This window comes from Scyliorhinus torazame, chromosome 12 (assembly GCF_047496885.1).
Source record: "Scyliorhinus torazame isolate Kashiwa2021f chromosome 12, sScyTor2.1, whole genome shotgun sequence".
NCBI lineage: Eukaryota > Metazoa > Chordata > Chondrichthyes > Carcharhiniformes > Scyliorhinidae > Scyliorhinus > Scyliorhinus torazame.
In genome coordinates, this window is record NC_092718.1 from 195525927 (window position 1) to 195552810 (window position 26884).

Consider the following 26884-nt stretch of genomic DNA (forward strand, 5'->3'; position numbering starts at 1 on the left):
ATTCAGAATCGTTGCTTTGAAGGTTATCTGTGCAATAATCAGCTTATCAAAGGTATACGAGGTTTGCAAGTGTCACACGGGAGGGTTTAAACTAGTATGGCAGGGGGTTGGGCACGGGAACAATAGGTCAGAAGGTGAGAGCATTGAGGGAGAACTAGGGAATAGGGACAGTGGGGCTCTGAGGCAGAGCAGACAGGGAGAAGTTGCTGAACACAGCGGGTCTGGTGGCTTGAAGTGCATATGTTTTAATGCAAGTAGTATTACGGGTAAGGCAGATGAACTTAGAGCTTGGATTAGTACTTGGAACTATGATGTTGTTGCCATTACAGAGACCTGGTTGAGGGAAGGGCAGGATTGGCAGCTAAACGTTCCAGGATTTAGATGTTTCAGGTGGGATAGAAGGGGATGTAAAAGGGGAGGCGGAGTTGCGCTACTGGTTAGGGAGAATATCACAGCTGTACTGCAGGAGGACAAGGGCAGAGAGGCTATATGGGTAGAGATCAGGAATAAGAAGGGTGCAGTCACAATGTTGGGGGTTTACTACAGGCCTCCCAACAGCCAGCGGGAGATAGAGTAGATAGGTAGACATATTTTGGAAAAGAGTAAAAACAACAGGGTTGTGGTGATGGGAGACTTCAACTTCCCCAATATTGACTGGGACTCACTTAGTGCCAGGGGCTTAGACGGGGCGGGGTTTGTAAGGAGCATCCAGGAGGGCTTCTTAAAACAATATGTAGACAGTCCAACTAGGGAAGGGGCGGTACTGGACCTGGTATTGGGGAATGAGCCCGGCCAGGTGGTAGATGTTTCAGTAGGGGAGCATTTCGGTAACAGTGACCACAATTCAGTAAGTTTTAAAGTACTGGTGGACAAGGATAAGAGTGGTCCTAGGATGAATGTGCTAAATTGGGGGAAGGTTAATTATAACAATATTAGGCGGGAACTGAAGAACATAGATTGGGGGCGGATGTTTGAGGGCAAATCAACATCTGACATGTGGGAGGCTTTCAAGTGTCAGTTGAAAGGAATTCAGGACCGGCATGTTCCTGTGAGGAAGAAGGATAAATACGGCAATTTTCGGGAACCTTGGATAACGAGAGATATTGTAGGCCTCGTCAAACAGAAAAAGGAGGCATTTGTCAGGGCTAAAAGGCTGGGAACAGACGAAGCCTGCGTGGAATATAAGGAAAGTAGGAAGGAACTTAAACAAGGAGTCAGGAGGGCTAGAAGGGGTCACGAAAAGTCATTGGCAAATAGGGTTAAGGAAAATCCCAAGGCTTTTTACACGTACATAAAAAGCAAGAGGGTAGCCAGGGAAAGGGTTGGCCCACTGAAGGATAGGCAAGGGAATCTATGTGTGGAGCCAGAGGAAATGGGCGAGGTACTAAATGAATACTTTGCATCAGTATTCACCAAAGAGAAGAAATTGGTGCATGTTGAGTCTGGCGAAGGGTGTGTCGATAGCCTGGGTCACATTGAGATCCAAAAAGACGTGGTGTTGGGTGTCTTAAAAAATATTAAGGTAGATAAGTCCCCAGGGCCTGATGGGATCTACCCAAGAATATTGAAGGAGGCTGGAGGCCTTGACAAAAATCTTTGGATCCTCACTGTCTTCAGGGGATGTCCCGGAGGACTGGAGAATAGCCAATGTTGTTCCTCTGTTTAAGAAGGGTAGCAAGGATAATCCAGGGAACTACAGGCCGGTGAGCCTTACTTCAGTGGTAGGGAAATTACTGGAGAGAATTCTTCGAGAAAGGATCTACTCCCATTTGGAAGCAAATGGACGTATTAGTGAGAGGCAGCATGGTTTTGTGAAGGGAAGGTCGTGTCTCACTAACTTGATAGAGTTTTTTGAGGAGGTCACTAAGATGATTGATGCAGGTAGGGCAGTGGATGTTGTCTATATGGACTTCAGTAAGGCCTTTGAAAGGTCCCTCATGGTAGACTAGTACAAAAGGTGAAGTCACACGGGATCAGGGGTGAGCTGGCAAGGTGGATACAGAACTGGCAAGGTCATAGAAGGCAGAGAGTAGCAATGGAAGGATGCTTTTCTAATTGGAGGGCTGTGACCAGTGGTGTTCCACAGGGATCAGTGCTGGGACCTTTGCTGTTTGTAGCATATATAAATGATTTGGAGGAAATTGTAACTGGTCTGATTAGTAAGTTTGCAGACGACACAAAGGTTGGTGGAATTGCGGATAGCGATGAGGACTGTCAGAGGATACAGCAGGATTTAGATTGTTTGGAGACTTGGGCGGAGAGATGGCAGATGGAGTTTAATCTGGACAAATGTGAGGTAATGCATTTTGGAAGGTCTAATGCAGGTAGGGAATATACAGTGAATGGTAGAACCCTCAAGAGTATTGAAAGTCAAAGAGATCTAGGAGTACAGGTCCACAGGTCACTGAAAGGGGCAACACAGGTGGAGAAGGTAGTCAAGAAGGCATACGGCATGCTTGCCTTCATTGGCCGGGGCATTGAGTATAAGAATTGGCAAGTCATGTTGCAGCTGTATAGAACCTTAGTTAGGCCACACTTGGAGTATAGTGTTCAATTCTGGTCGCCACACTACCAGAAGGATGTGGAGGCTTTAGAGAGGGTGCAGAAGAGATTTACCAGAATGTTGCCTGGTATGGAGGGCATTAGCTATGAGGAGCGGTTGAATACCTTAGTTAGGCCACACTTGGAGTATAGTGTTCAATTCTGGTCGCCACGCTACCAGAAGGATGTGGAGGCTTTAGAGAGGGTGCAGAAGAGATTTCCCAGGATGTTGCCTGGTATGGAGGGCATTAGCTATGAGGAGCGGTTGAATAAACTTGGTTTGTTCTCACTGGAACGACGGAGATTGAGGGGTGACCTGATAGAGGTCTACAAAATTATGATGGGCATAGACAGAGTGGATAGTCAGAGGCTTTTCCCCGGGGTAGAGGGGTCAATTACTAGGGGGCATAGGTTTAAGGTGAGAGGGGCAAGGTTTAGAGTAGATGTACGAGGCAAGTTTTTTACGCAGAGGGTAGTGGGTGCCTGGAACTCGCTACCGGAGGAGGTGGTGGAAGCAGGGGCGATAGTGACATTCAAGGGGCATCTTGACAAATACATGAATAGGATGGGAATAGAGGAATACGGACCCAGGAAGTGTAGAAGATTGTAGTTTAGTCGGGCAGCATGGTCGGCACGGGCTTGGAGGGCCGAAGGGCCTGTTCCTGTGCTGTACATTTCTTTGTTCTTTGTTCAAACTTACTGATTTTTGATCTTCCCTTGTAAAATTATGACAACCTGGTCCCATGTTAAACGCTCAAACACTTGACAAGTATACTTTAGGGGTATTTATATATATATATATATATATAATATATTTATAACATGATAAAACTACAGCAATTTTAGCCCCAGCAATATGTCAAAAACCACAACACGTTGGGATCCGATGCACAAGTTGACAAAGCTGATCCATAGACTAGCAACAGTCTGACAGATATGACTCAATGAGGCTATCAGCCAACATCACAGACTTGTCCTTCATTATCTCTGGGAATGGTCTGCCCCATGGGCAGAATAGACCCAATGGGTAGGGCAGTGTCGAGTGGCAGTGGCCTATGGAGTCTTCAATCTCGACTCGAAACCACAAAATGACATGGCTTCATGTCCAATGAGGTAAATAATATCTCTGGCTGATAACTATCTAGAACTCCCTCAACTAATAAATCAGTACTACTCAATATTGAACATCGCTTCTGTGGGAGGCAAGAGAACAGAAAGTGGTTGGGAACTTCACGATCGCCATCAGGAGTGGCTTAGCAGTACCACGCTGATTAAGCTGGCCATAACCGAGAGAACATGGTTGCAGACTGGGGCCGTGTCAGACGTTGATGGAATTAATACAAGGAACTAACCTACTTGGCCTTGACCTCGCGTACCTACCATTCACATGCATAGCTGCATGAATGTAGAAATTGATAGGTTATATTTTATATCTGCTGCAGCAAGGTTTTTAAAAGCCTGGGTTAAGATATACAGAGCTGGATTCTCCGCCCCGCCATGCCACATGTCTGCTTTACCCCGCCGGTGGGATGCTCCGTTTCTCCGACTAGTCAATGGGGTTTTCCATTGTGGGGCAGCCACACTTCTTCGGGAAACCTCCGGGCTGCCGGCAAAATGGAGCAACCCGCCGACGGAGAATCCAGCCCATGATTTTTGTAGTAATATTATTAAAGAACCCACGGTAAGGTATCCAGACTGTGTGTCTGCTAAAGCTGTAATTAAGAAGTCGTAAACAGTGAGGTAACCATGGTTTCTAACCATTTACCTACTTAAATATAGAGGGATAATGGAATATTATGATTGCTGGAGACTAGATAATTTATGAGGGTTTGTATTTAGTCCCAGGGAAGCAGGTCATGTGACATCTTAGTGGGATACAGATTATGTGATTCACAGGAAGAGCCAGGTCGATTTGTAGTTTGCCATAGGATATGAGTCTCACAAGACAGAAGGATTTTAAGATGAACAGCAACTTTTGCCAAATGCTGCTAGGTGCAGCAGAAGTGTACTGGTTCTGCTTCTGAAAAGAGTCTCTCTCCAAAAGTCTCTGCACATGTAAGCAAATAATCTGTTTGTTAACTCTATTTATAACTGGCATTTGAATTGTATTGGGTTGCTTAATTGGTGTTAGTAGCAGATACAGATAAAATGCGCGATTCTCCGAGCTCGCGCCAGGTCGGAGAATCGGCGAGGGAAGTTCCCGCCACGCCGCTCGGACGCCGGGTGGAGATTCTAGAATCGGCGCCAATCACGCCCGCCGTGGCGCCGGTTGGGGGCCGCTGAAATAGGCCCCCCTCAGGGATTCTCCGCGAGCGACCGGCCAAACTCCCACTAAATTCCGCCGGCGTGGTTCCAACCTGGTACCACCCGGCGGGAGATAGGACCCGGGGTCGCAGTGGATGGCCTGGTGGGGGGGGGGGGGGGGGAGCGGGGGGATCTGACTCTTGGGGGGACCTCCACGCACGGGGCTTCCGATCGGTGGACGGCCGTGATCTGGAGGGGGCCTACCTCCTTCCACGCAGCCTGCTGTAAGGTTCCCGACGTGTTGCTCCACGCCGGCGCGGTGACGACAACCACGCGCACGTGCTGGCGCAGAGACGGCCATCGTGTGCATGCGCGGACCCGGGCTGGCCATGCATAGCTGCCTTTCGGCACCGGAGCAGCACGCAGAACTCCGGTGCCGCACTAGCCCCCTGAATACCGGTGAATTGCTGGGCCAGGAGGCCCATTGACGCCGGCGAACACCACTCCGGTGTTTACGCCGGCGTCAACACTTGGCCGGGATTTCGGAGAATCCCGGCCAATATGTTTTTCCTTGAGCGGGAACTACTGGTCACGAAACGAAGCACGGTGCAATGTGGGTGGTAGATGCCGGGAGATCCCACTTCTGATATCTACCAGGCTCGCCATGCCTCATGTGATCATACGTGATCTCGCGAGATGTCGTGATGTGAATCCCACCAATTGTGGGTGGAAGTACTTTCTGGTAAATCTGCATCTTAGAGTGAGATAGCTAGTCTCACTCAAATATTCCTTCCCGAGATCTAACCAAGGCATGGGATCTAACTCCCTCACCTTGGGAAACCTTGAGCAAGCATGGGTTAGTACTGGTCGGCACGGTAGCACAGTGTTTAGCACTGTTGCTTCACAGCGCCAGGGACCTGGGTTCGATTCCCGGGTTGGGTCACTGTCTGTGTAAAGTTTGCATGTTCTCCGTGTCTGCGTGGGTTTCCTCCGGGGGCTCCGGATTCCTCCCACAGACCAAAGATGTGCAGGTTAGGTGGATTGGCCCTGCTAAATTGCACTTAGTGTTCAAAAAGGTTGGGTGGGGTTACTGGGTTATGGGGATAGGGTGGAGGTGTGGGCTTAAATAGGATGCTCTTTCCAAGGTTCGGTGCAGACTTGATCGGCCGAATGGCCTCCTTCAGCACTGTAAATTCTATGGTCTGCGCAGATGAGGACAAGACAGAAAAACACTCTTGGGAGTCTTCCAGGGATTTGGAGGCTTCCAGATGCATGCCCTATGGGCACGGTGGTACCCTGGCACTGTTGGTGTCACCTGGGCACCCTGGCACCCAGCAGTGCACCCCGAGTGCCAGCCTGGCACTGCCAAAGTGCCCAGGTGGCACTGCCAGCTGGCATTTTTTACACGGCGGTGATCGGGCTAGGGTGATCCCCATGCAGGTGTGGGGATGGGTGTGGGGGTAGGTCCAGGGACCTCCATATAGTGAGTTGGGGCTTGGGGATCAGGTCGCTCACTGCACTGAGGAGTTCCGGCGAGCAGAGCTCCTCAGTGCCGAAAACAGGGCTAATTGCGGCTTTGTAGAGGAGCTCCTTGCCGAGGCCCCCAACCTACCCGGATGGGAGTTAGATAGCGGGGCGCTTCTTGGTGCTCGGAGCGCCAGGAAACACCTGGCTAATTTCACGCTCTACAGGATTCTGTCCCCATTTGGGCAGATCGTTCCCTTTGTGTTTAAGAACTTTTTAAACTGATAACTGTAAAGCTATTTTCATTGATGTTAATGTGATTAATTCAGTGTTTAAATAGGAGTTTGTTTTAACATAAAAAACACTGGTCAGAGTCTTCTCTCCTGGGGTGAAGTATCCTTCCTCACAGTGTTACAAATTAAAAACAATTGTTTGGGGTTCTTGTCCGGTATCTTAACAAATGTTGGGATCTAGTCCGATATCCTAACAAGCTGTTCATAGTAGTACTGGTTAAAGTGAACAATGCACAGCCCTTGTGAAGACATACTCTTGTCTTACCATCAAGGCAGCCTCCATTATGTAGTCTGGCACTATCTTTGTGTTAATGGGGACAAAATAAGAACATATCTGATCATCTGAAATAGGGCATTCCATGTATCTGTAAGAACCTTGCAGGTGGATTTAGGTGAATTGGGAAAATGGGTCTCATGTTTGGCAGGTCTCTTTCAAGAAATGTGGGTAACAGGGGCAACGCCAAGCATATACATACCATGAACAATTTTCTCCCATCCTGAACACAACCAGGATCTAGGGGCTACAATATACGTGTCACTGAAAGTCTGTGATTAATTCCACAAGATCATTGTGAAAGCAAGCATGATGTTTGAATGCATTGTTAGGACAGTTAAATATAAAACAAGAAAAACTATCCATTGTTTGTATAAGGACTTGGTGAGGCACATAAAGAATGGATTCGGGAAATATAAAGGTTCAGAGGAGGCTGACTGCAAAGGTATCTAGTTTAAGGGCCCATCAAAAGTTAGGCTTTTTATTTGGGAAAAGTGTTGTGAATGTTGGATTTCCGCATGCATCCCAAACATCAGTATATCAAGTGACAGTTTCCACAGTGACTCACAGCATAGGAGCAGCTACCTTGGGAGATAAAATGAAATTAGATATTGCTGTCTGGTATAGTAGCAGATGCTGCAAGAAAAGCACAAAGCAGGATGCTTGGAAGTTAGTTTTTTGTTCATAACGAAGGGGATAGTACCAATGGGACATCTGAAGATTTAGGGAACAAGGAGTCGCCATGATGGGCCTTGCTGGTTAACTCTGATCTGGAAGGCTCAGGTTGGGTGGAATGACTTGTTAAGGACCCTAGTTGTTTTGACAGTGGCAGGGAGAAGTGAGCCTGGAAAGTTGGGAGTTACTTTGGACTTGTTCTTGTAATCCTACACGTCTGCCGGGAGTGCAGTGCACAGCAAAAGGGGTTGTACGACATAGGTTGATTGCGTTACTGCAAAAATACCTGGAGTTACCTGTTAATTAAAGTTTGGTCTATGTTGATTTTAATTTGCTATTACAGTAAAAGTCTTAAAGTGAGAAATATTTTCCTTCAGTTTACATCCGTTAGTTACTGGGAAATGCATCAATCTTTATAAGTTATTGGTCTCTACAGGATCATAAGATTTAGGAATAAGTTCTAACATAATCAAAGGATTAGAATCATTCCAATTGAACAGGAGAAAAAGGTGTACGAGTTACAAAAAGCATAGAACTAGCTTAGATGTGCAGAGAGTCAAGTACCTGAGGAATAAGCTGCCATCGTATAGAACAAGTGCAGATTCACGGCTAGTGGTCAAAAGGAAGCCGGATGAATTTCTGTCCGTGGCAAGCTTTGCAACTTACAAAAGGTAGAGTTGTAACTGAGGGTATTGTTCCCAAGTTACATTGGTCTACCAGAACATGCTTGTCCACTTTTGGATAATGAAGTGAAATATCAATTTCTTTTCATCCAATTGGTCTTTTTTTCTCCATTTAGGGCACAATTCACCCAAAAAATGTGTGTGTCATTTTGGGCAGGTTTAGCGGGTTGTTTCTCACTGGCCTTTTAGGTGAGATCCAGACCTGTATTTACCCACATTTAGTCATTTTTGGGGGCTTGGGGAGTTTCTCACCGGTCAACCCCAAGAATCTTTTTCTGCAGTGGAGAACTAAACTTGTCAGCTAGTCTGGCTTCTCAGAGATCGAGATGCCATTTCGAAAGGGTGCCCTTATCTCTCAGTGAGCATGAAGGCCCCCTTACCACCCCCACCCATGAAGCATATGGCTCCCGCAGACAAGGGCAACACCATCAACCCTCCAGGGTTAACTTCCCATTACTGAAAGTTATCGCGAGGTGACCCCCCCTCCCACCTCGCTACCCAGGCACAACGGTGAACCTGCCCCACATCCACCCATCCTGGTGGGCATTGACTTCCCCCCCACACAAGTGAGCATACACTGATAAGCGGTAGCTGAGAGCCTCAACTTTTACAGCCCTCCCTTTCAGTCCCACCAATCTTCATGGATCCCCATTAGGCCCTGTCCCATGGCACTGCCAACCTGGTACTCTGGAAGTGTCAGGTTAGCATTGCCAGGGTGTCACATCCATCCATCCTGGTGGGCATCAGGGCATTGACCTGCCCCCACGCAAGTGAGCATACACCGATATGGGGTAGCTGAGAGCTTCAACTTTTACAGCCCTCCCTTTCAGTCCCACCAATTTTCATGGACCCCCGTTAGGCCCTGTACCATGGCACTGCCAGCCTGGCACTCTGGAAGTGTCAGGTGAGCATTGCCAGGGTGTCAGGTTGGCATTGCCCTGTCCTATCCCCAACCACTCAGGGGGTGCAAACGAGACCCCCCCAGAGTAACCACCACGCCTGGTCTCTACTTGTTGAAACCAGTTCTAATTGATACCTGGGTGAGGCCTCACTGGTGTGGCCGGTGACTCCCGAGTGCTAGTCGATTTCGACTTCAATCCGGCCGCACACATTCAGATGAGCCTCACGGATCATTTAAATATGATTATTTGGATCACAGCCAGTGAATGAATGATCCAGATCTGCAAGTCTGATGACGCACAGTTGGCTTGGCATCCGGTGCAAAGCCCGTTCTGGGTCCCGGATGCTCCAGGCGCAACAGGATTGGTGGCAGGCGCAATGTGGTGGAAAAATCACGCTCAATAGTTTTTTCTTCTCCCGGAAGAATTTTCGGTGCTGGAAAATATATACCTGTTCATAAGAAACTTGATGCTGGTGAAACTGATCATTAAAATAAGTTACAGATACAGTCCTAACATTTTTCAATGAAAATTGCTCATGGGAAGTGCTCAGGTCTGAAAAGAATCATTCAGTAACAGTTGATTTCAGCATTAAGTTAATTATATTAGCTGATGAACAGCGGCACCGGACATGGTCAAGGATCCAGTGCTGACACCAACTGCCACCTCGGAAACAACAAACCACTTTGAGCAAGAGTTCGCCATTGTGCCTTCAATCAACGCTGTGTTAATAAGGAAGACCTGACATTCAATGGCTAAATTATTAATGCAATATGAGACAGTGCCACAGTTGATGGGAATTAGCAAGGCAGAAGTCCAAATGAATGGATCCAATCGTGCCACTTTTAGGAGACTGACAAGGAATGCTCAGATAGATGGCTGACAAAAGGCAGAACAAATTACATTTCTGAAGGTATACTTTTTGCAGCAAATTGTTTCTCTCTCAGGGAGAATGTGGGCGTCACTGGCTAGGTCAGCTTTATTGCCCATCCCTAATTGACCTCAAGAAGATAGTGGTGAGCTGCCATCTTGAACCGCTGTCGTCTAGCACCATAGTGCTGTTAGGAAGTTCCACGATTTTGACCCATAACAATGAAGGAACAGCATCTACTACCCTCGTTCTTCTACATGGTAAAGGCCATGTGTTTTGGGAAGGTGCTGTTGAAGGAGCTTTGGTGAGTTGCCGCAGCACATCTTCTAGATGGTACACAGCTACAACTGTACACACTGCTGCAACTGTGTGCCAGTGCTGGAGAGAATGAATGCTTAACGTAGGGGATAGGGTGCCGATCAAGTGGACTGCTTTGCCTTGGATGGCGTTGAGCTTCTTGGTTTGTTACTGGAGCTGCTCTCATCCAGGAAAGTGCAGAGCATTTCATCACGTTCCTGACTTGTACCTTGTAGATGGTGGACAGGCTTTTGAGAGTCAGGAGACGAGTTATTCACCACAGAATTCCAGGTTTCTGACCTGCTCTTGTAGCCACAATATTTGTATGGCTGGTCCAGTTCAGCTTCTGATCAATGTTAACCCCCAGGTCATTGATAGTGGGAGATTCAGCGATAGGAATGCCATTAAATGTCAAAAGGAGATGTCAGATTCTCTCTTCTTAGATGTAATAATTGGATTGGATTGGATTTGTTTATTGTCACGTGTACCGAGGTACAGTGAAAAGTATTTTTCTGCGAGCAGCTCAACAGATCATTAAGTACATGAAAAGAAAAGGAAATAAAAGAAAATACATAAAAGAAAACACATAATAGGGCAACACAAGGTAACTACGTAAGCACCGGCATCGGATGAAGCATACAGGGGTGTAGTGTTAATGAGGTCAGCCCACAAGAGCGTCGTTTAGGAGTCTGGTAACCGGGGCAGAAGCTGTTTTTGAGTCTGTTCGTGCATGTTCTCAGGCTTCTGTATCTCCTGCCCAATGGAGGAAGTTGGAAGAGTGAGTAAGCCAGGTGGGAGGAGTCTTTGATTATGCTGCCCGCTTTCCCCAAGCAGCGGGTTGTGTAGATGGAGTCAATGGATGGGAGGCAGGTTCGTGTGATGGACTGGGCTGTTTTCACGACTCTCTGAAGTTTCTTGCGGTCCTGGGCCGAGCAGTTGCCATACCAGGCTGTGATGCAGCCAGATAGGATGCCTTCTATGGTGCATCTGTAAAATTTGGTAAGAGTTAATGTGGACATGCCGAATTTCCTTTATTTCCTGAGGAAGTATAGGCGCTGTTGTGCTTTCTGGGTGGTAGTGTCGACGTGGGTGGACCAGGACAGATTTTTGGTGATGTGTATCCCTAGGAATTTGAAACTGCTAACCATCTCCACCTCGGCCCTGTTGATGCTGACAGGGGTGTGTACAGTACCTTGCTTCCTGAAGTCAATTACCAGCTCTTCAGTTTTGCTGGCATTGAGGGAGAGATTGTTGTCGCTGCACCACTCCACTAGGTTCTCTATCTGCCTCCTGTATTCTGACTTGTCGTTATTCGAGATCCAGCCCACTATGGTCGTATCGTCAGCAAGCTTGTAGATGGAGTTGGAACCAAATTTTGCCATGCAGTCGTGTGTGTACAGGGAGTAGAGTAGGGGGCTAAGTACGCAGCCTTGCGGGATCCCTATATTGAGGACTATTGTGGAGGAGGTGTTGTTGTTTATTCTTACTGATTGTGATCTGTGGGTCAGAAAGTTGAGGATCCAGTTGCAGGGTAAGGAGCCAAGTCCTAGGTTTTGGAGCTTTGATATGAGCTTGGCTGGGATTATGGTGTTGAAGGCGAAGCTGTAGTCAATAAATAGGAGGCTGATGTAGGAGTCCTTGTTGTCGAGATGTTCAAGGGATGAGTGTAGGTCCAGGGAAATGGAGTCTGCTGTGGACCGGTTGCAGCGGTATGCGAATTGCAGTGGATCAAGGCATTCTGAGAGCATGAAGGTGATGCGCTTCATGACCAACCTCTCGAAGCACTTCATTACGACTGAAGTCAGGGCCACCGGACGGTAGTCATTGAGGTACCTTGCCTGGTTCTTCTTTGGCACCAGTATGATGGTGGTCTCCTTGAAGCAGGTGGGGACCTCAGAGTGGAGTAGGGACAGGTAAATGATGTCCGTGAACACATCTGCCAGCTGGTCCACGCAGGCTCTGAGTGCACGATCAGGGATCCCGTCCGGGCCCGTCGCATTCCGAGGATTCACTTTCAGGAAGGCCGCTCTGACTTTGGAAGCTGTGATGGTGGGTATGGGTGAGTTATGGGCTGCTGGGGCACTTGACAGCGGATTGTTGGTTTCCTGCTCGAACCGTGCATAGAATGCATTGAGTTCATTGGGAGGGGTGTGCTGCTGCCGGAGATTCTGCTCGGCTTCGCTTTGTAGCCCGCTATGTTGTTTAGGCCTTGCCACAACCGCCGAGAATCTGTCGTCTGTGACTCTAGCTTGGTTTGATATTCTCTCTTGAAAATGAAAATGAAATGAAATGAAATGAAAATCGCTTATTGTCACAAGTAGGCTTCAATGAAGTTACTGTGAAAAGCCCCTAGTCGCCACATTCTGGCGCCTGTTCGGGGAGGCTGGTACGGGAATTGAACCATGCTGCTGGCCTGCTTTAAAAGCCAGCGATTTAGCCCAGTGTGCTAAACCAGCCCCTTGGCATCTCGTGACATCTCAGATGGCTTTGTGGAGGTCGTACCTGGATTACTTGTATAGGTAAGGGTCGTCTGACTTGAACGCCTCAGACCTGTCCTTCAGTAGGGAGTCAATCTCACGATTGAGCCATGGTTTCCAGTTGGGGAACGAACGTACTGCTTTCTTTGGCACGCAGTCGTCTACACATTTGCTGATGAAGTCTGTGACGGTGGTGACATACTCCTTTAAGTTGGTCGCTGAGTTCTTAAATATAGACCAGTCCACTGTCTCTAAGCAGTCACATAGGAGCTCTTGTTTCCTCGGACCAGCACTGCACATCCTTCTTAGCTGGATTCTCCCGTTTGAGTTTCTGCGTGTATGCTGGGAGAAGGAGCACCTTCTTATGGTCTGATTTCCCAAAGTGCGGTCGGGGGATGGAACGGTAGGCGGCCTTGATTCTTGAGTAGCATAGGTCAAGAGTGTTGTCGCCCCTGGTGGGACAGGAGATGTGCTGGTGGAATTTTGGCAGTACACTCTTGAGGTTGGCCTTGTTGAAGTCCCCGGCCACGATGAACAACACCTCCGGGTGTTCTGTTTCATAAGAACATAAGAACTAGGAACAGGAGTAGGCCATCTGGCCCCTCGAGCCTGCTCCGCCATTTAATGAGATCATGGCTGATCTTCGTGGACTCAGCTCCACTCTCCAGCCCGTACACCATATCCCCGAATCCCTTTATTCTTTAGAAAGGTATCTATCTTTTTCTTAAAAACGTTTAAAGAAGGAGCCTCAACTGCTTCAATGGGCAAGGAATTCCAGAGATTCACAACCCTTTGGGTGAAGAAGTTCCTCCTACACTTAGTCCTAAATCTACTTCCCCTTATTTTGAGGCTATGCCCCCTAGTTCTGCTTTCCCCGACCAGTGGAAACAACCTGCCCGCATCTATCCTATCTATTCCCTTCATAATTTTATATGTTTCAATAAGATCCCCCAGCATCCTTCTAAACTCCAATGAGTACAGTCCCAGTCTACTCAACCTCTCGTCATAATCTAATCCACTCAACTCTGGGATCAACCTAGTGAATCTCCTCTGCACTCCCTCCAGTGCCAATATGTCCTTTCTCAGGTAAGGAGACCAAAACTGAACACAATACTCCAGATGTGGCCTCACCGACACCTTATACAATTGCAGCATAACCTCCCTAATCTTGAACTCCATCCCTCTAGCAATGAAAGACAAAACTCAATTAGCCTTCTTAATCACCTGTTGCACCTGCACACCAACTTTTTGTGACTCGTGCACCAGCACACCCAGGTCCCTCTGCACAGCAGCATGTTTTAACATCTTACCGTTTAAATAATAATCCATTCTGCTGTTATTCCTCCCAAAATGGATAGCCTCACACTTGGCAACATTGAATTCCATCTGCCAGACCCTAGCCAATTCACCTAACCTATCCAAATTTCGTAATTGTTTATAACAGTGTACACTTCGTCCAGCGCCTTCTTCACTTCTGCCTGGGGTGGGATGTAGACCTATGTGATAATGGCTGAAGTGAACTCACGTGGAAGAGAGTATGGGCGGCACTTCACGGTCAGGTATTCCAGGTCCAGGGAACAGTAGGTCGCCAGGGTCGCCACATCCAAGCACCAGGAGGAGTTGATGAGGAGGCAAATCCCTCCACCCTTTGCTTTGCCTGATGACGTGGTGCGGTCCACCTGGTGAATTGCCTAGCACTTGTGTGGAAACCAGCAGGGAGGTATCCTTGTCCATGTTTTACCTGATGCCATTACACTTCCAGACACTCAGTCAATGTTGAGAACTCCCAGGGCAACTCCTTTCTATATAACACTGTGCCATCACATCTGGCACCACCATCATCATCTCTGACATACCCATTCGAGGTGATCCGTCCAAATGAGTGATTTCCTCAGCCATTTCAGTCGACATTTAAGAGTTTACAATGCTGTAGACCCGGAGTCACACATATACCAGACCAGGTAAATATGGCAGATTTCCTTCCTGAAAAGGACATTACTAAACCAGATAGGTTTTAATGACAATCAACTTTGGTTTCATGGTCACCATAGACGACCGTTTCTTTCCAAATTAAGAGCTGTAACATCCAGTGCAGGGCTTCCCCAATAGATGCACTGAGAAAACACTACCTGGACTTCACAGGTAAGGTTTGTAACCTTTTCCATGGCGGTTGCGCTGCACTGGGAATCATCTGAAAATGCAATGTATAACATTGTTTTTTCTTTAAATTGCAATTTCAGATGGTGCTGACACGGTTACAACAAAATTAAAACCTCTGCCAAGTAACTATTGTACAGTTATACAGACCCAGGCAGAATCACCACGGGACTCTTCTTCCCCCCCCCCCCTAACCACCACCTCTGATCACCCTGCACTCGCGCCCTCCCCCCACCAAGTCAAAAGGTTGGGCGAGACAACATCAAAAAGTTTCACCTAAATAATTGGGCACAAAGTGGCAATCTCATTTATTGTAACGCCAAGGAAGTTATGGCATTATGTTATGTTAAATTCCATCAACTTCCATGATATAATTTGAACTTGTGTCCCTGGAAAATTAGCCTGGGCCTCTGGATTGCTCGTTCTGTGACTACCCACCTCTTCCCCCAGTTTCAAAACTACATTATAATTGGAGTTCAGAAAGACAACTGGCCAAACGGATCTGTCACACCTGCTTCTAGATCTCTGCTTCAAAACCTGCTGAAAGGCATTCTAAAATAGCTCGTGATAGACTCCCGTAATATTCAGCAGTGCCAAGAGGCTTCTTTACAGACGATATTAAAGTTACAGCTGAAACTGTGGACTTCAAAGTCAAAGATCTTAGGTCAAAGCTTCATCTATGGTTTGTTTGCACAGTCCATTTTATTCCCAACTTCTAAAGGAACAATTCTGTAACTGTACAAATAAGAATCATGCTTCCAGATGCATTCCAAAACCGCATAAACCGAAAAACGATTGTACCTGCTCTAGCATCTGAATCGTTCCAGCTTGCTCATCTAGCTCCTCTTCCTGGTCCTTGACCTTGGCCTCCAATTCGCGCACCTGCTTCTTCACTTTAGCTAGTGAAGCTTCATCTTTAGATTCTTGAGAGGATAGGTCCTGCAGTTCTGCATCAAGACGTTCTGTCTTTTGAGCTATAGTGATGATTTCAGAGTCCTTGTCCTAGTATTCACCATAGAGAAAAAAAAATAGCAATTCACTGTTACATTTAAAAAGCTGTAAATTAGTTATGATCTAATAGGTAATTCAGATGGCAATAGAACTATGAATTAAATGACTGTAGCTAATGAAATTTAGAATGCAGCAGTTAACTCTAATTAATTATTTTTCTACAACAACTAGGCTTTATTGATAAGACCCAAAAGGCAGCATTGATTCATTCTACAGTTCATAAGAGTTTAATTTATATTGGACTTCAAAATCAGGGTGCAGGGATACACTGGATGTTGACCGATCTCTCAACTCTCCATGTCTTTCAAAAGCATAGAACATAGAAGATGAGAAACACAGATTCCAGAGAAAGCAAATATTTCATATTTTGTAAAATTTTGCACACAGAAAACAGGTTACTACAAGGACAGGTCACTGCTGCTCTGGCAACCCAAATCCATGTGCATGGAACATCAAGCTTTTTAAGTATATGTACAAATACAAATGCTGTTATTTCCTTTCTCAAAATTTACTTCTAGAGTGTTGAAAATACACTTCACTCTTTTCAAAGCTGTGTTCTGAACTCAACAAAAACAATTTCAATGATGACCTTAGTTAGAGTAGTGTGTCCAGTATTGGGCACCACACTTTAAGGAGAATGCCAAAGACTTTGAAAGGGCGCAGAGGAGATTTACTAGAATGATACCAGGGACGAAGGACTGTGAAATATGCTGAACAAAATAGAACCAAAAAATATTTTGCCTCGTGGTTTCAGAGGATCAAAAATGTCTTATGGTCCTTTGAGCGGGTTAAAATCATAGTGCAGTAAAGTTCCTGGGAAGCTGTCAGGACTGCAGTTACAGCTGTGAAAACAATGGACAAAGAGGAACTCTGATACCACAAGGGGGCTATATACCCATAAATCACTACTTTTATGACATTCAAGGGCCACAAATGTCTGTTTGCTGATAGTATAGCTATATGTATGTGCCTTAACTAATGGATGTTGTAAGTAAGTAAGCGTGCAAAAATTTATCATACTCACATGATAAAAATAATCAGAACGACTAACTGTAATTGAATATTGATTACCTGAGAACAAATGTATATTTTTGATTGGTACAAGCAAATTATTTGTAAGTTAAACTAGAGGTATAATTGCCACTATATTCCTTTGTTCGGGGAGCTGGCAGACCATGTTGTGGATGACTAGTTCCCATGCTATAGCTTGAAAAAAAGGTGGTTTTAAAACTCCAAGAATCTCCGCCTCGTGAGAGTGAGGTACACTATAATTTAAACAAATCACGCCACAGTGCAACATAAGGAGATCACGGCAGATTAGCAAAACCTTGATCATCTTAAAGGAGGAAAGAGAGGATGAAAAATTTAGCAAAGGAACTCCAGAGGTTAGGGAGAATGGCGCGGGCAGAGGGGAGAGGGCGGGGTGAAGGGGAGAGGGGCGCAGCGGAGGGCAGAAGGACAAGAGAGAAATGTGGGGGTGAGAGTGAGAGAGATGCAGAGAGAGAGATGCGGAGAGAGAGAGAGAGAGAGAGAGAGAGAGAGAGATGCGGAGGGAGAGAGAGATGCGAAGGGAGAGAGATGCGGAGGGAGAGAGATGCGGAGAGAGAGAGATGCGGAGAGAGAGAGATGCGGAGAGAGAGAGATGCGGAGAGAGAGATGCGGAGAGAGAGAGATGCGGAGAGAGAGACGGGGAGAGAGAGAGAGAGGGGCAGAGAGAGAGAGAGGGGGAGAGAGAGAGAGAGGGGGAGAGAGAGAGAGGGGGAGAGAGAGATGAAGAGAGAAAGAGATGGGGAGAAAGATGGAGAGACAGAGATGGGGAGAGAGACAGAGATGGGGCGAGAGAGAAGTGCGGAGAGAGAGCAGTGCAGAGAGAGAGAGCAGTGCAGAGAGAGAGAGAGCAGTGCAGAGAGAGAGAGAGCAGTGCAGAGAGAGAGAGAGAGCAGTGCAGAGAGAGAGAGAGCAGTGCAGAGAGAGAGAGAGCAGTGCAGAGAGAGAGAGGAACTGCGGAGAGAGAGGAACTGCGGAGAGAGAGGAACTGCGGAGAGAGAGGAACTGCGGCGAGAGAGGAACTGCGGCGAGAGAGGAACTGCGGCGAGAGAGGAACTGCGGCGAGAGAGGAACTGCGGCGAGAGAGGAACTGCGGCGAGAGAGGAACTGCGGCGAGAGAGGAACTGCGGCGAGAGAGGAACTGCGGCGAGAGAGGAACTGCGGCGAGAGAGGAACTGCGGCGAGAGAGGAACTGCGGCGAGAGAGGAACTGCGGCGAGAGAGGAACTGCGGCGAGAGAGGAACTGCGGCGAGAGAGGAACTGCGGCGAGAGAGGAACTGCGGCGAGAGAGGAACTGCGGCGAGAGAGGAACTGCGGCGAGAGAGGAACTGCGGCGAGAGAGGAACTGCGGCGAGAGAGGAACTGCGGCGAGAGAGGAACTGCGGCGAGAGAGGAACTGCGGCGAGAGAGGAACTGCGGCGAGAGAGGAACTGCGGCGAGAGAGGAACTGCGGCGAGAGAGGAACTGCGGCGAGAGAGGAACTGCGGCGAGAGAGGAACTGCGGCGAGAGAGGAACTGCGGCGAGAGAGGAACTGCGGCGAGAGAGGAACTGCGGCGAGAGAGGAACTGCGGCGAGAGAGGAACTGCGGCGAGAGAGGAACTGCGGCGAGAGAGGAACTGCGGCGAGAGAGGAACTGCGGCGAGAGAGGAACTGCGGCGAGAGAGGAACTGCGGCGAGAGAGGAACTGCGGCGAGAGAGGAACTGCGGCGAGAGAGGAACTGCGGCGAGAGAGGAACTGCGGCGAGAGAGGAACTGCGGCGAGAGAGGAACTGCGGCGAGAGAGGAACTGCGGCGAGAGAGGAACTGCGGCGAGAGAGGAACTGCGGCGAGAGAGGAACTGCGGCGAGAGAGGAACTGCGGCGAGAGAGGAACTGCGGCGAGAGAGGAACTGCGGCGAGAGAGGAACTGCGGCGAGAGAGGAACTGCGGCGAGAGAGGAACTGCGGCGAGAGAGGAACTGCGGCGAGAGAGGAACTGCGGCGAGAGAGGAACTGCGGCGAGAGAGGAACTGCGGCGAGAGAGGAACTGCGGCGAGAGAGGAACTGCGGCGAGAGGAACTGCGGCGAGAGAGGAACTGCGGCGAGAGAGGAACTGCGGCGAGAGAGGAACTGCGGCGAGAGAGGAACTGCGGCGAGAGAGGAACTGCGGCGAGAGAGGAACTGCGGCGAGAGAGGAACTGCGGCGAGAGAGGAACTGCGGCGAGAGAGGAACTGCGGCGAGAGAGGAACTGCGGCGAGAGAGGAACTGCGGCGAGAGAGGAACTGCGGCGAGAGAGGAACTGCGGCGAGAGAGGAACTGCGGCGAGAGAGGAACTGCGGCGAGAGAGGAACTGCGGCGAGAGAGGAACTGCGGCGAGAGAGGAACTGCGGCGAGAGAGGAACTGCGGCGAGAGAGGAACTGCGGCGAGAGAGGAACTGCGGCGAGAGAGGAACTGCGGCGAGAGAGGAACTGCGGCGAGAGAGGAACTGCGGCGAGAGAGGAACTGCGGCGAGAGAGGAACTGCGGCGAGAGAGAACTGCGGCGAGAGAGAACTGCGGCGAGAGAGAACTGCGGCGAGAGAGAACTGCGGCGAGAGAGAACTGCGGCGCGAGAGAACTGCGGCGAGAGAGAACTGCGGCGAGAGAGAACTGCGGCGAGAGAGAACTGCGGCGAGAGAGAACTGCGGCGAGAGAGAACTGCGGCGAGAGAGAACTGCGGCGAGAGAGAACTGCGGCGAGAGAGAACTGCGGCGAGAGAGAACTGCGGCGAGAGAGAACTGCGGCGAGAGAGAACTGCGGCGAGAGAGAACTGCGGCGAGAGAGAACTGCGGCGAGAGAGAACTGCGGCGAGAGAGAACTGCGGCGAGAGAGAACTGCGGCGAGAGAGAACTGCGGCGAGAGAGAACTGCGGCGAGAGAGAACTGCGGCGAGAGAGAACTGCGGCGAGAGAGAACTGCGGCGAGAGAGAACTGCGGCGAGAGAGAACTGCGGCGAGAGAGAACTGCGGCGAGAGAGAACTGCGGCGAGAGAGAACTGCGGCGAGAGAGAACTGCGGCGAGAGAGAGAGAGGAACTGTGGAGAGAGAGAACCGTGGAGAGAGAGAGAACTGCGGAGAGAGAGAACTGCGGAGAGAGAGGAACTGCAGAGAGAGAGAAACTGTGGAGAGAGAGAGAGAGGGTAACTGCGGAGAGAGAGAACTGCGGAGACAGAGGAACTGCAGAGAGAGAGAAACTGTGGAGGCAGAGAGAGAGTAACTGCGGAGAGAGAGAACTGCGGAGAGAGAGAGAACTGCGGAGAGAGAGAGAACTGCGGAGAGAGAGAGAACTGCAGAGAGAGAGAGAACTGCGGAGAGAGAGAACTGCGGAGAGAGAGAACTGCGGAGAGAACTGCGGAGAGAGAGAACTGCGGAGAGAGAGAACTGCGGAAAGAGAGAGAACTGCGGAGAGAGAGAGAACTGCGGAGAGAGAGAGAACTGCGGAGAGAGAGAGAACTGCGGAGAGAGAGAGAACTGCGGAGAGAGAGAACTGCGGAGAGAGAGAACTGCGGAGAGAGAGGAACTGCAGAGAGAGAAAAACTGCGGAGAGAGAGAGAGGGGAACTGCGGAGAGAGAGAAATGCGGAGATAGAGGAACTGCAGAGAGAGAGAAACTGTGGAGAGAGAGAGAGAGAGGAACTGCGGAGAGAGAGGAACTGCGGAGAGAGAGAACTGCGGAGAGAGAGAACTGCGGAGAGAGAGGAACTGCGGAGAGAGAGGAACTGCGGAGAGAGAGAACTGCGGAGGGAGAGATCTGCGGAGGGAGAGATCTGCGGAGGGAGAGATCTGCGGAGGGAGAGATCTGCGGAGGGAGAGATCTGCGGAGGGAGAGATCTGCGGAGGGAGAGAACTGCGGAGGGAGAGAACTGCGGAGGGAGAGAACTGCGGAGGGAGAGAACTGCGGAGGGAGAGAACTGCGGAGGGAGAGAACTGCGGAGGGAGAGAACTGCGGCGAGAGAGAACTGCGGCGAGAGAGAACTGCGGAGAGAGAGAACTGCGGAGAGAGAGAACTGCGGAGAGAGAGAACTGCGGAGAGAGAGAACTGCGGAGAGAGAGAACTGCGGAGAGAGAGAACTGCGGAGAGAGAGAACTGCGTAGAGAGAGAAACTGTGGAGAGAGAGAACTGTGGAGAGAGAGAGAACTGCGGAGAGAACTGCGGAGAGAGAGGAACTGCAGAGAGAGAGAAACTGTGGAGAGAGAGAGAGAGGGGAACTGCAGAGAGAGAGAAACTGTGGAGAGAGAGAGAGAGGAACTGCGGAGAGAGAGGAACTGCGGAGAGAGAGAACTGCGGAGAGAGAGATCTGCGGAGAGAGAGATCTGCGGAGAGAGAGATCTGCGGAGGGAGAGAACTGCGGAGGGAGAGAACTGCGGAGGGAGAGAACTGCGGAGGGAGAGAACTGCGGAGAGAGAGAACTGCGGAGAGAGAGAAACTGTGGAGAGAGAGAGAGGAACTGCGGAGAGAGAGAACTGCGGAGAGAGAGAACTGCGGAGAGAGAGATCTGCGGAGGGAGAGATCTGCGGAGGGAGAGATCTGCGGAGGGAGAGAACTGCGGAGGGAGAGAACTGCGGAGGGAGAGAACTGCGGAGGGAGAGAACTGCGGAGGGAGAGAACTGCGGAGGGAGAGAACTGCGGAGGGAGAGAACTGCGGAGGGAGAGAACTGCGGAGGGAGAGAACTGCGGAGGGAGAGAACTGCGGAGAGAGAACTGCGGAGAGAGAGAAACTGTGGAGAGAGAGAGAGAGAGAACTGCGGAGAGAGAGAACTGCGGAGGGAGAGAACTGCGGAGGGAGAGGAACTGCGGAGGGAGAGGAACTGCGGAGGGAGAGGAACTGCGGCGAGAGAGGAACTGCGGCGAGAGAGGAACTGCGGCGAGAGAGGAACTGCGGCGAGAGAGGAACTGCGGCGAGAGAGGAACTGCGGCGAGAGAGGAACTGCGGCGAGAGAGGAACTGCGGCGAGAGAGGAACTGCGGCGAGAGAGGAACTGCGGCGAGAGAGGAACTGCGGCGAGAGAGGAACTGCGGCGAGAGAGGAACTGCGGCGAGAGAGGAACTGCGGCGAGAGAGGAACTGCGGCGAGAGAGGAACTGCGGCGAGAGAGGAACTGCGGCGAGAGAGGAACTGCGGCGAGAGAGGAACTGCGGCGAGAGAGGAACTGCGGCGAGAGAGGAACTGCGGCGAGAGAGGAACTGCGGCGAGAGAGGAACTGCGGCGAGAGAGGAACTGCGGCGAGAGAGGAACTGCGGCGAGAGAGGAACTGCGGCGAGAGAGGAACTGCGGCGAGAGAGGAACTGCGGCGAGAGAGGAACTGCGGCGAGAGAGGAACTGCGGCGAGAGAGGAACTGCGGCGAGAGAGGAACTGCGGCGAGAGAGGAACTGCGGCGAGAGAGGAACTGCGGCGAGAGAGGAACTGCGGCGAGAGAGGAACTGCGGCGAGAGAGGAACTGCGGCGAGAGAGGAACTGCGGCGAGAGAGGAACTGCGGCGAGAGAGGAACTGCGGCGAGAGAGGAACTGCGGCGAGAGAGGAACTGCGGCGAGAGAGGAACTGCGGCGAGAGAGGAACTGCGGCGAGAGAGGAACTGCGGCGAGAGAGGAACTGCGGCGAGAGAGGAACTGCGGCGAGAGAGGAACTGCGGCGAGAGAGGAACTGCGGCGAGAGAGGAACTGCGGCGAGAGAGGAACTGCGGCGAGAGAGGAACTGCGGCGAGAGAGGAACTGCGGCGAGAGAGGAACTGCGGCGAGAGAGGAACTGCGGCGAGAGAGGAACTGCGGCGAGAGAGGAACTGCGGCGAGAGAGGAACTGCGGCGAGAGAGGAACTGCGGCGAGAGAGGAACTGCGGCGAGAGAGGAACTGCGGCGAGAGAGGAACTGCGGCGAGAGAGGAACTGCGGCGAGAGAGGAACTGCGGCGAGAGAGGAACTGCGGCGAGAGAGGAACTGCGGCGAGAGAGGAACTGCGGCGAGAGAGGAACTGCGGCGAGAGAGGAACTGCGGCGAGAGAGGAACTGCGGCGAGAGAGGAACTGCGGCGAGAGAGGAACTGCGGCGAGAGAGGAACTGCGGCGAGAGAGGAACTGCGGCGAGAGAGGAACTGCGGCGAGAGAGGAACTGCGGCGAGAGAGGAACTGCGGCGAGAGAGGAACTGCGGCGAGAGAGGAACTGCGGCGAGAGAGGAACTGCGGCGAGAGAGGAACTGCGGCGAGAGAGGAACTGCGGCGAGAGAGGAACTGCGGCGAGAGAGGAACTGCGGCGAGAGAGGAACTGCGGCGAGAGAGGAACTGCGGCGAGAGAGGAACTGCGGCGAGAGAGGAACTGCGGCGAGAGAGGAACTGCGGCGAGAGAGGAACTGCGGCGAGAGAGGAACTGCGGCGAGAGAGGAACTGCGGCGAGAGAGGAACTGCGGCGAGAGAGGAACTGCGGCGAGAGAGGAACTGCGGCGAGAGAGGAACTGCGGCGAGAGAGGAACTGCGGCGAGAGAGGAACTGCGGCGAGAGAGGAACTGCGGCGAGAGAGGAACTGCGGCGAGAGAGGAACTGCGGCGAGAGAGGAACTGCGGCGAGAGAGAACTGCGGCGAGAGAGAACTGCGGCGAGAGAGAACTGCGGCGAGAGAGAACTGCGGCGAGAGAGAACTGCGGCGAGAGAGAACTGCGGCGAGAGAGAACTGCGGCGAGAGAGAACTGCGGCGAGAGAGAACTGCGGCGAGAGAGAACTGCGGCGAGAGAGAGAGAGGAACTGTGGAGAGAGAGAACCGTGGAGAGAGAGAGAACTGCGGAGAGAGAGAACTGCGGAGAGAGAGGAACTGCAGAGAGAGAGAAACTGTGGAGAGAGAGAGAGAGGGTAACTGCGGAGAGAGAGAACTGCGGAGACAGAGGAACTGCAGACAGAGAGAAACTGTGGAGGCAGAGAGAGAGGAACTGCGGAGAGAGAGAACTGCGGAGAGAGAGAGAACTGCGGAGAGAGAGAGAACTGCGGAGAGAGAGAGAACTGCGGAGAGAGAGAACTGCGGAGAGAGAGAACTGCGGAGAGAACTGCGGAGAGAGAGAACTGCGGAAAGAGAGAGAACTGCGGAAAGAGAGAGAACTGCGGAAAGAGAGAGAACTGCGGAGAGAGAGAGAACTGCGGAGAGAGAGAACTGCGGAGAGAGAGGAACTGCGGAGAGAGAGGAACTGCAGAGAGAGAAAAACTGTGGAGAGAGAGAGAGGGGAACTGCGGAGAGAGAGAACTGCGGAGATAGAGGAACTGCAGAGAGAGAGAAACTGTGGAGAGAGAGAGAGAGAGAGGAACTGCGGAGAGAGAGGAACTGCGGAGAGAGAGAACTGCGGAGAGAGAGGAACTGCGGAGAGAGAGAACTGCGGAGAGAGAGAACTGCGGAGGGAGAGAACTGCGGAGGGAGAGATCTGCGGAGGGAGAGATCTGCGGAGGGAGAGATCTGCGGAGGGAGAGATCTGCGGAGGGAGAGATCTGCGGAGGGAGAGATCTGCGGAGGGAGAGATCTGCGGAGGGAGAGATCTGCGGAGGGAGAGATCTGCGGAGGGAGAGATCTGCGGAGGGAGAGATCTGCGGAGGGAGAGAACTGCGGAGGGAGAGAACTGCGGAGGGAGAGAACTGCGGAGGGAGAGAACTGCGGAGGGAGAGAACTGCGGAGGGAGAGAACTGCGGAGGGAGAGAACTGCGGAGGGAGAGAACTGCGGAGGGAGAGAACTGCGGAGGGAGAGAACTGCGGAGGGAGAGAACTGCGGAGGGAGAGAACTGCGGAGGGAGAGAACTGCGGAGGGAGAGAACTGCGGCGAGAGAGAACTGCGGAGAGAGAGAACTGCGGAGAGAGAGAACTGCGGAGAGAGAGAAACTGTGGAGAGAGAGAACTGTGGAGAGAGAGAGAACTGCGGAGAGAACTGCGGAGAGAGAGGAACTGCAGAGAGAGAGAAACTGTGGAGAGAGAGAGAGGGGAACTGCGGAGAGAGAAAACTGCGGAGACAGAGGAACTGCAGAGAGAGAGAAACTGTGGAGAGAGAGAGAGAGGAACTGCGGAGAGAGAGGAACTGCGGAGAGAGAGAACTGCGGAGAGAGAGATCTGCGGAGAGAGAGATCTGCGGAGAGAGAGATCTGCGGAGAGAGAGAACTGCGGAGAGAGAGATCTGCGGAGAGAGAGATCTGCGGAGAGAGAGATCTGCGGAGGGAGAGAACTGCGGAGGGAGAGAACTGCGGAGAGAGAGAACTGCGGAGAGAGAGAACTGCGGAGAAAGAGAAACTGTGGAGAGAGAGAGGAACTGCGGAGAGAGAGAACTGCGGAGAGAGAGAACTGCGGAGGGAGAGATCTGCGGAGGGAGAGATCTGCGGAGGGAGAGAACTGCGGAGGGAGAGAACTGCGGAGGGAGAGAACTGCGGAGGGAGAGAACTGCGGAGGGAGAGAACTGCGGAGAGAGAAACTGTGGAGAGAGAGAGAGAGGAACTGCGGAGAGAGAGAACAGCGGAGGGAGAGAACTGCGGAGGGAGAGATCTGCGGAGGGAGAGATCTGCGGAGGGAGAGATCTGCGGAGGGAGAGGAACTGCGGAGAGAGAGAAACTGTGGAGAGAGAGAGAGAGAGAGAGAGAGGAACTGCGGAGAGAGAGAACTGCGGAGACAGAGGAACTGCAGAGAGAGAGAGAGAGAGAGAGGAACTGTCGAGAGGAACTGCAGAAAGAGAGAACTTCAGAGAGAGAGAGAGAACACTGCAGAGAGAGAAGTGTGGAGAGATAGAAGCGCGGGGAAAGAGAAGCGTGGGGAGAGAGAGAAGCGTGGGGAGAGAGAGAAGCGTGGGGAGAGAGAGAAGCGCGGAGAGAGAGAGAAGCGCGGAGAGAGAGAGAAGTGCGGAGAGAGAGAGAGAAGTGCGGAGAGAGAGAGAAGTGCAGAGAGAGAGAACAGTGCGGAGAGAGAGAACAGTGCGTAGAGAGGGAGAACTGCGTAGAGAGAGAACTGCGGAGAGAGAGGGAACTGCGGAGAGAGAGAGAACTGCGGAGAGAGAGGGAACTGCGGAGAGAGAGAGAACTGCGAGAGAGAGAGAACTGCGGAGAGAGAGAACTGTGGAGAGAGGCTGATGGATGAAGAAGCAGAGAGGATGTTACAGATTAGTGAGGGAGACAATCAGGAGATTAAATTTGATTCAAGTGTGCCTTTGTCAAAAACACATGTAAAGGCTGACTTTTAGAAATTTTAGAAAGCAAGTTTATCATTTGTAAGACTCACAGTGCTCTTCAAAAAAGTAGTCTCAGAGGGTAACCTGCATTTACTTGTATATACCATTAAAGGGAGACAGAGTGCAGGATGTTTTTCAGTTAAAAGGAAAGTATCCCCATGTCCATCTGGTGAAACAGGCAAACAGATATTCTTGCTACACGGCCAGCTCAATTGCAGGCAGGTGACAGACTTTACCTCCAGAAAATTTGTGAAATAAAAACGTATTGATCCCCATTATTGATCGAAGTAGCTTAACCATTCTAATAATAATAACCTTTTATTGTCACAAGTATGAAGTTACTGTAAAAAACCTTAAGTCTCCACATTCCGCGCCTGTTCGGGTAAGCTGGTACGGGAATTGAATCCGCCCTGCTGGCCTTGTTCTGCATCACAAACCAGCTGTCTAGCCCACTGGGCTAAACCAGCCATTCTGTTGTGTAGATTTCATTTAAAATGTGGTTTATTGTCCTGTAATTGTGGGAGTTGTTTATGTCATTTATTGGAATGAATTTTTTATTCGGAAACAAACTGGCCATTGATAAAATATTGTTGTCTCAGGTGAGCTCAGAGAAACATAGTGGGGCTGCTGAAAATGATGTTGCGCAAGACAAGAGTGATGTCCAAAAATATATGATTTCTGTAACCTTTGAGAAAATTATTGTTTCAGTGAAAGATGTGTCCAATGAGTGAGAAACACAAACTGCTAATGTAAAAAAAAAGTCACTGCTC

The 26884-nt window shown here is 50.7% G+C and overlaps 1 protein-coding gene across 13 annotated transcripts in view; it reads right to left on the reverse strand.

Annotated features, from left to right (window-relative positions):
* The window catches only part of myo18ab (myosin XVIIIA b), a 351310-nt gene that overhangs the window by 52396 nt on the left and 272030 nt on the right, over nt 1-26884 (reverse strand). For all 13 annotated transcript variants that reach the window (XM_072469598.1, XM_072469597.1, XM_072469599.1 and 10 more), the window contains one exon: nt 15677-15877. In XM_072469598.1, coding sequence (XP_072325699.1) covers nt 15677-15877 — 201 coding nt within the window. The remainder of the gene's footprint in view (nt 1-15676; nt 15878-26884) is intronic.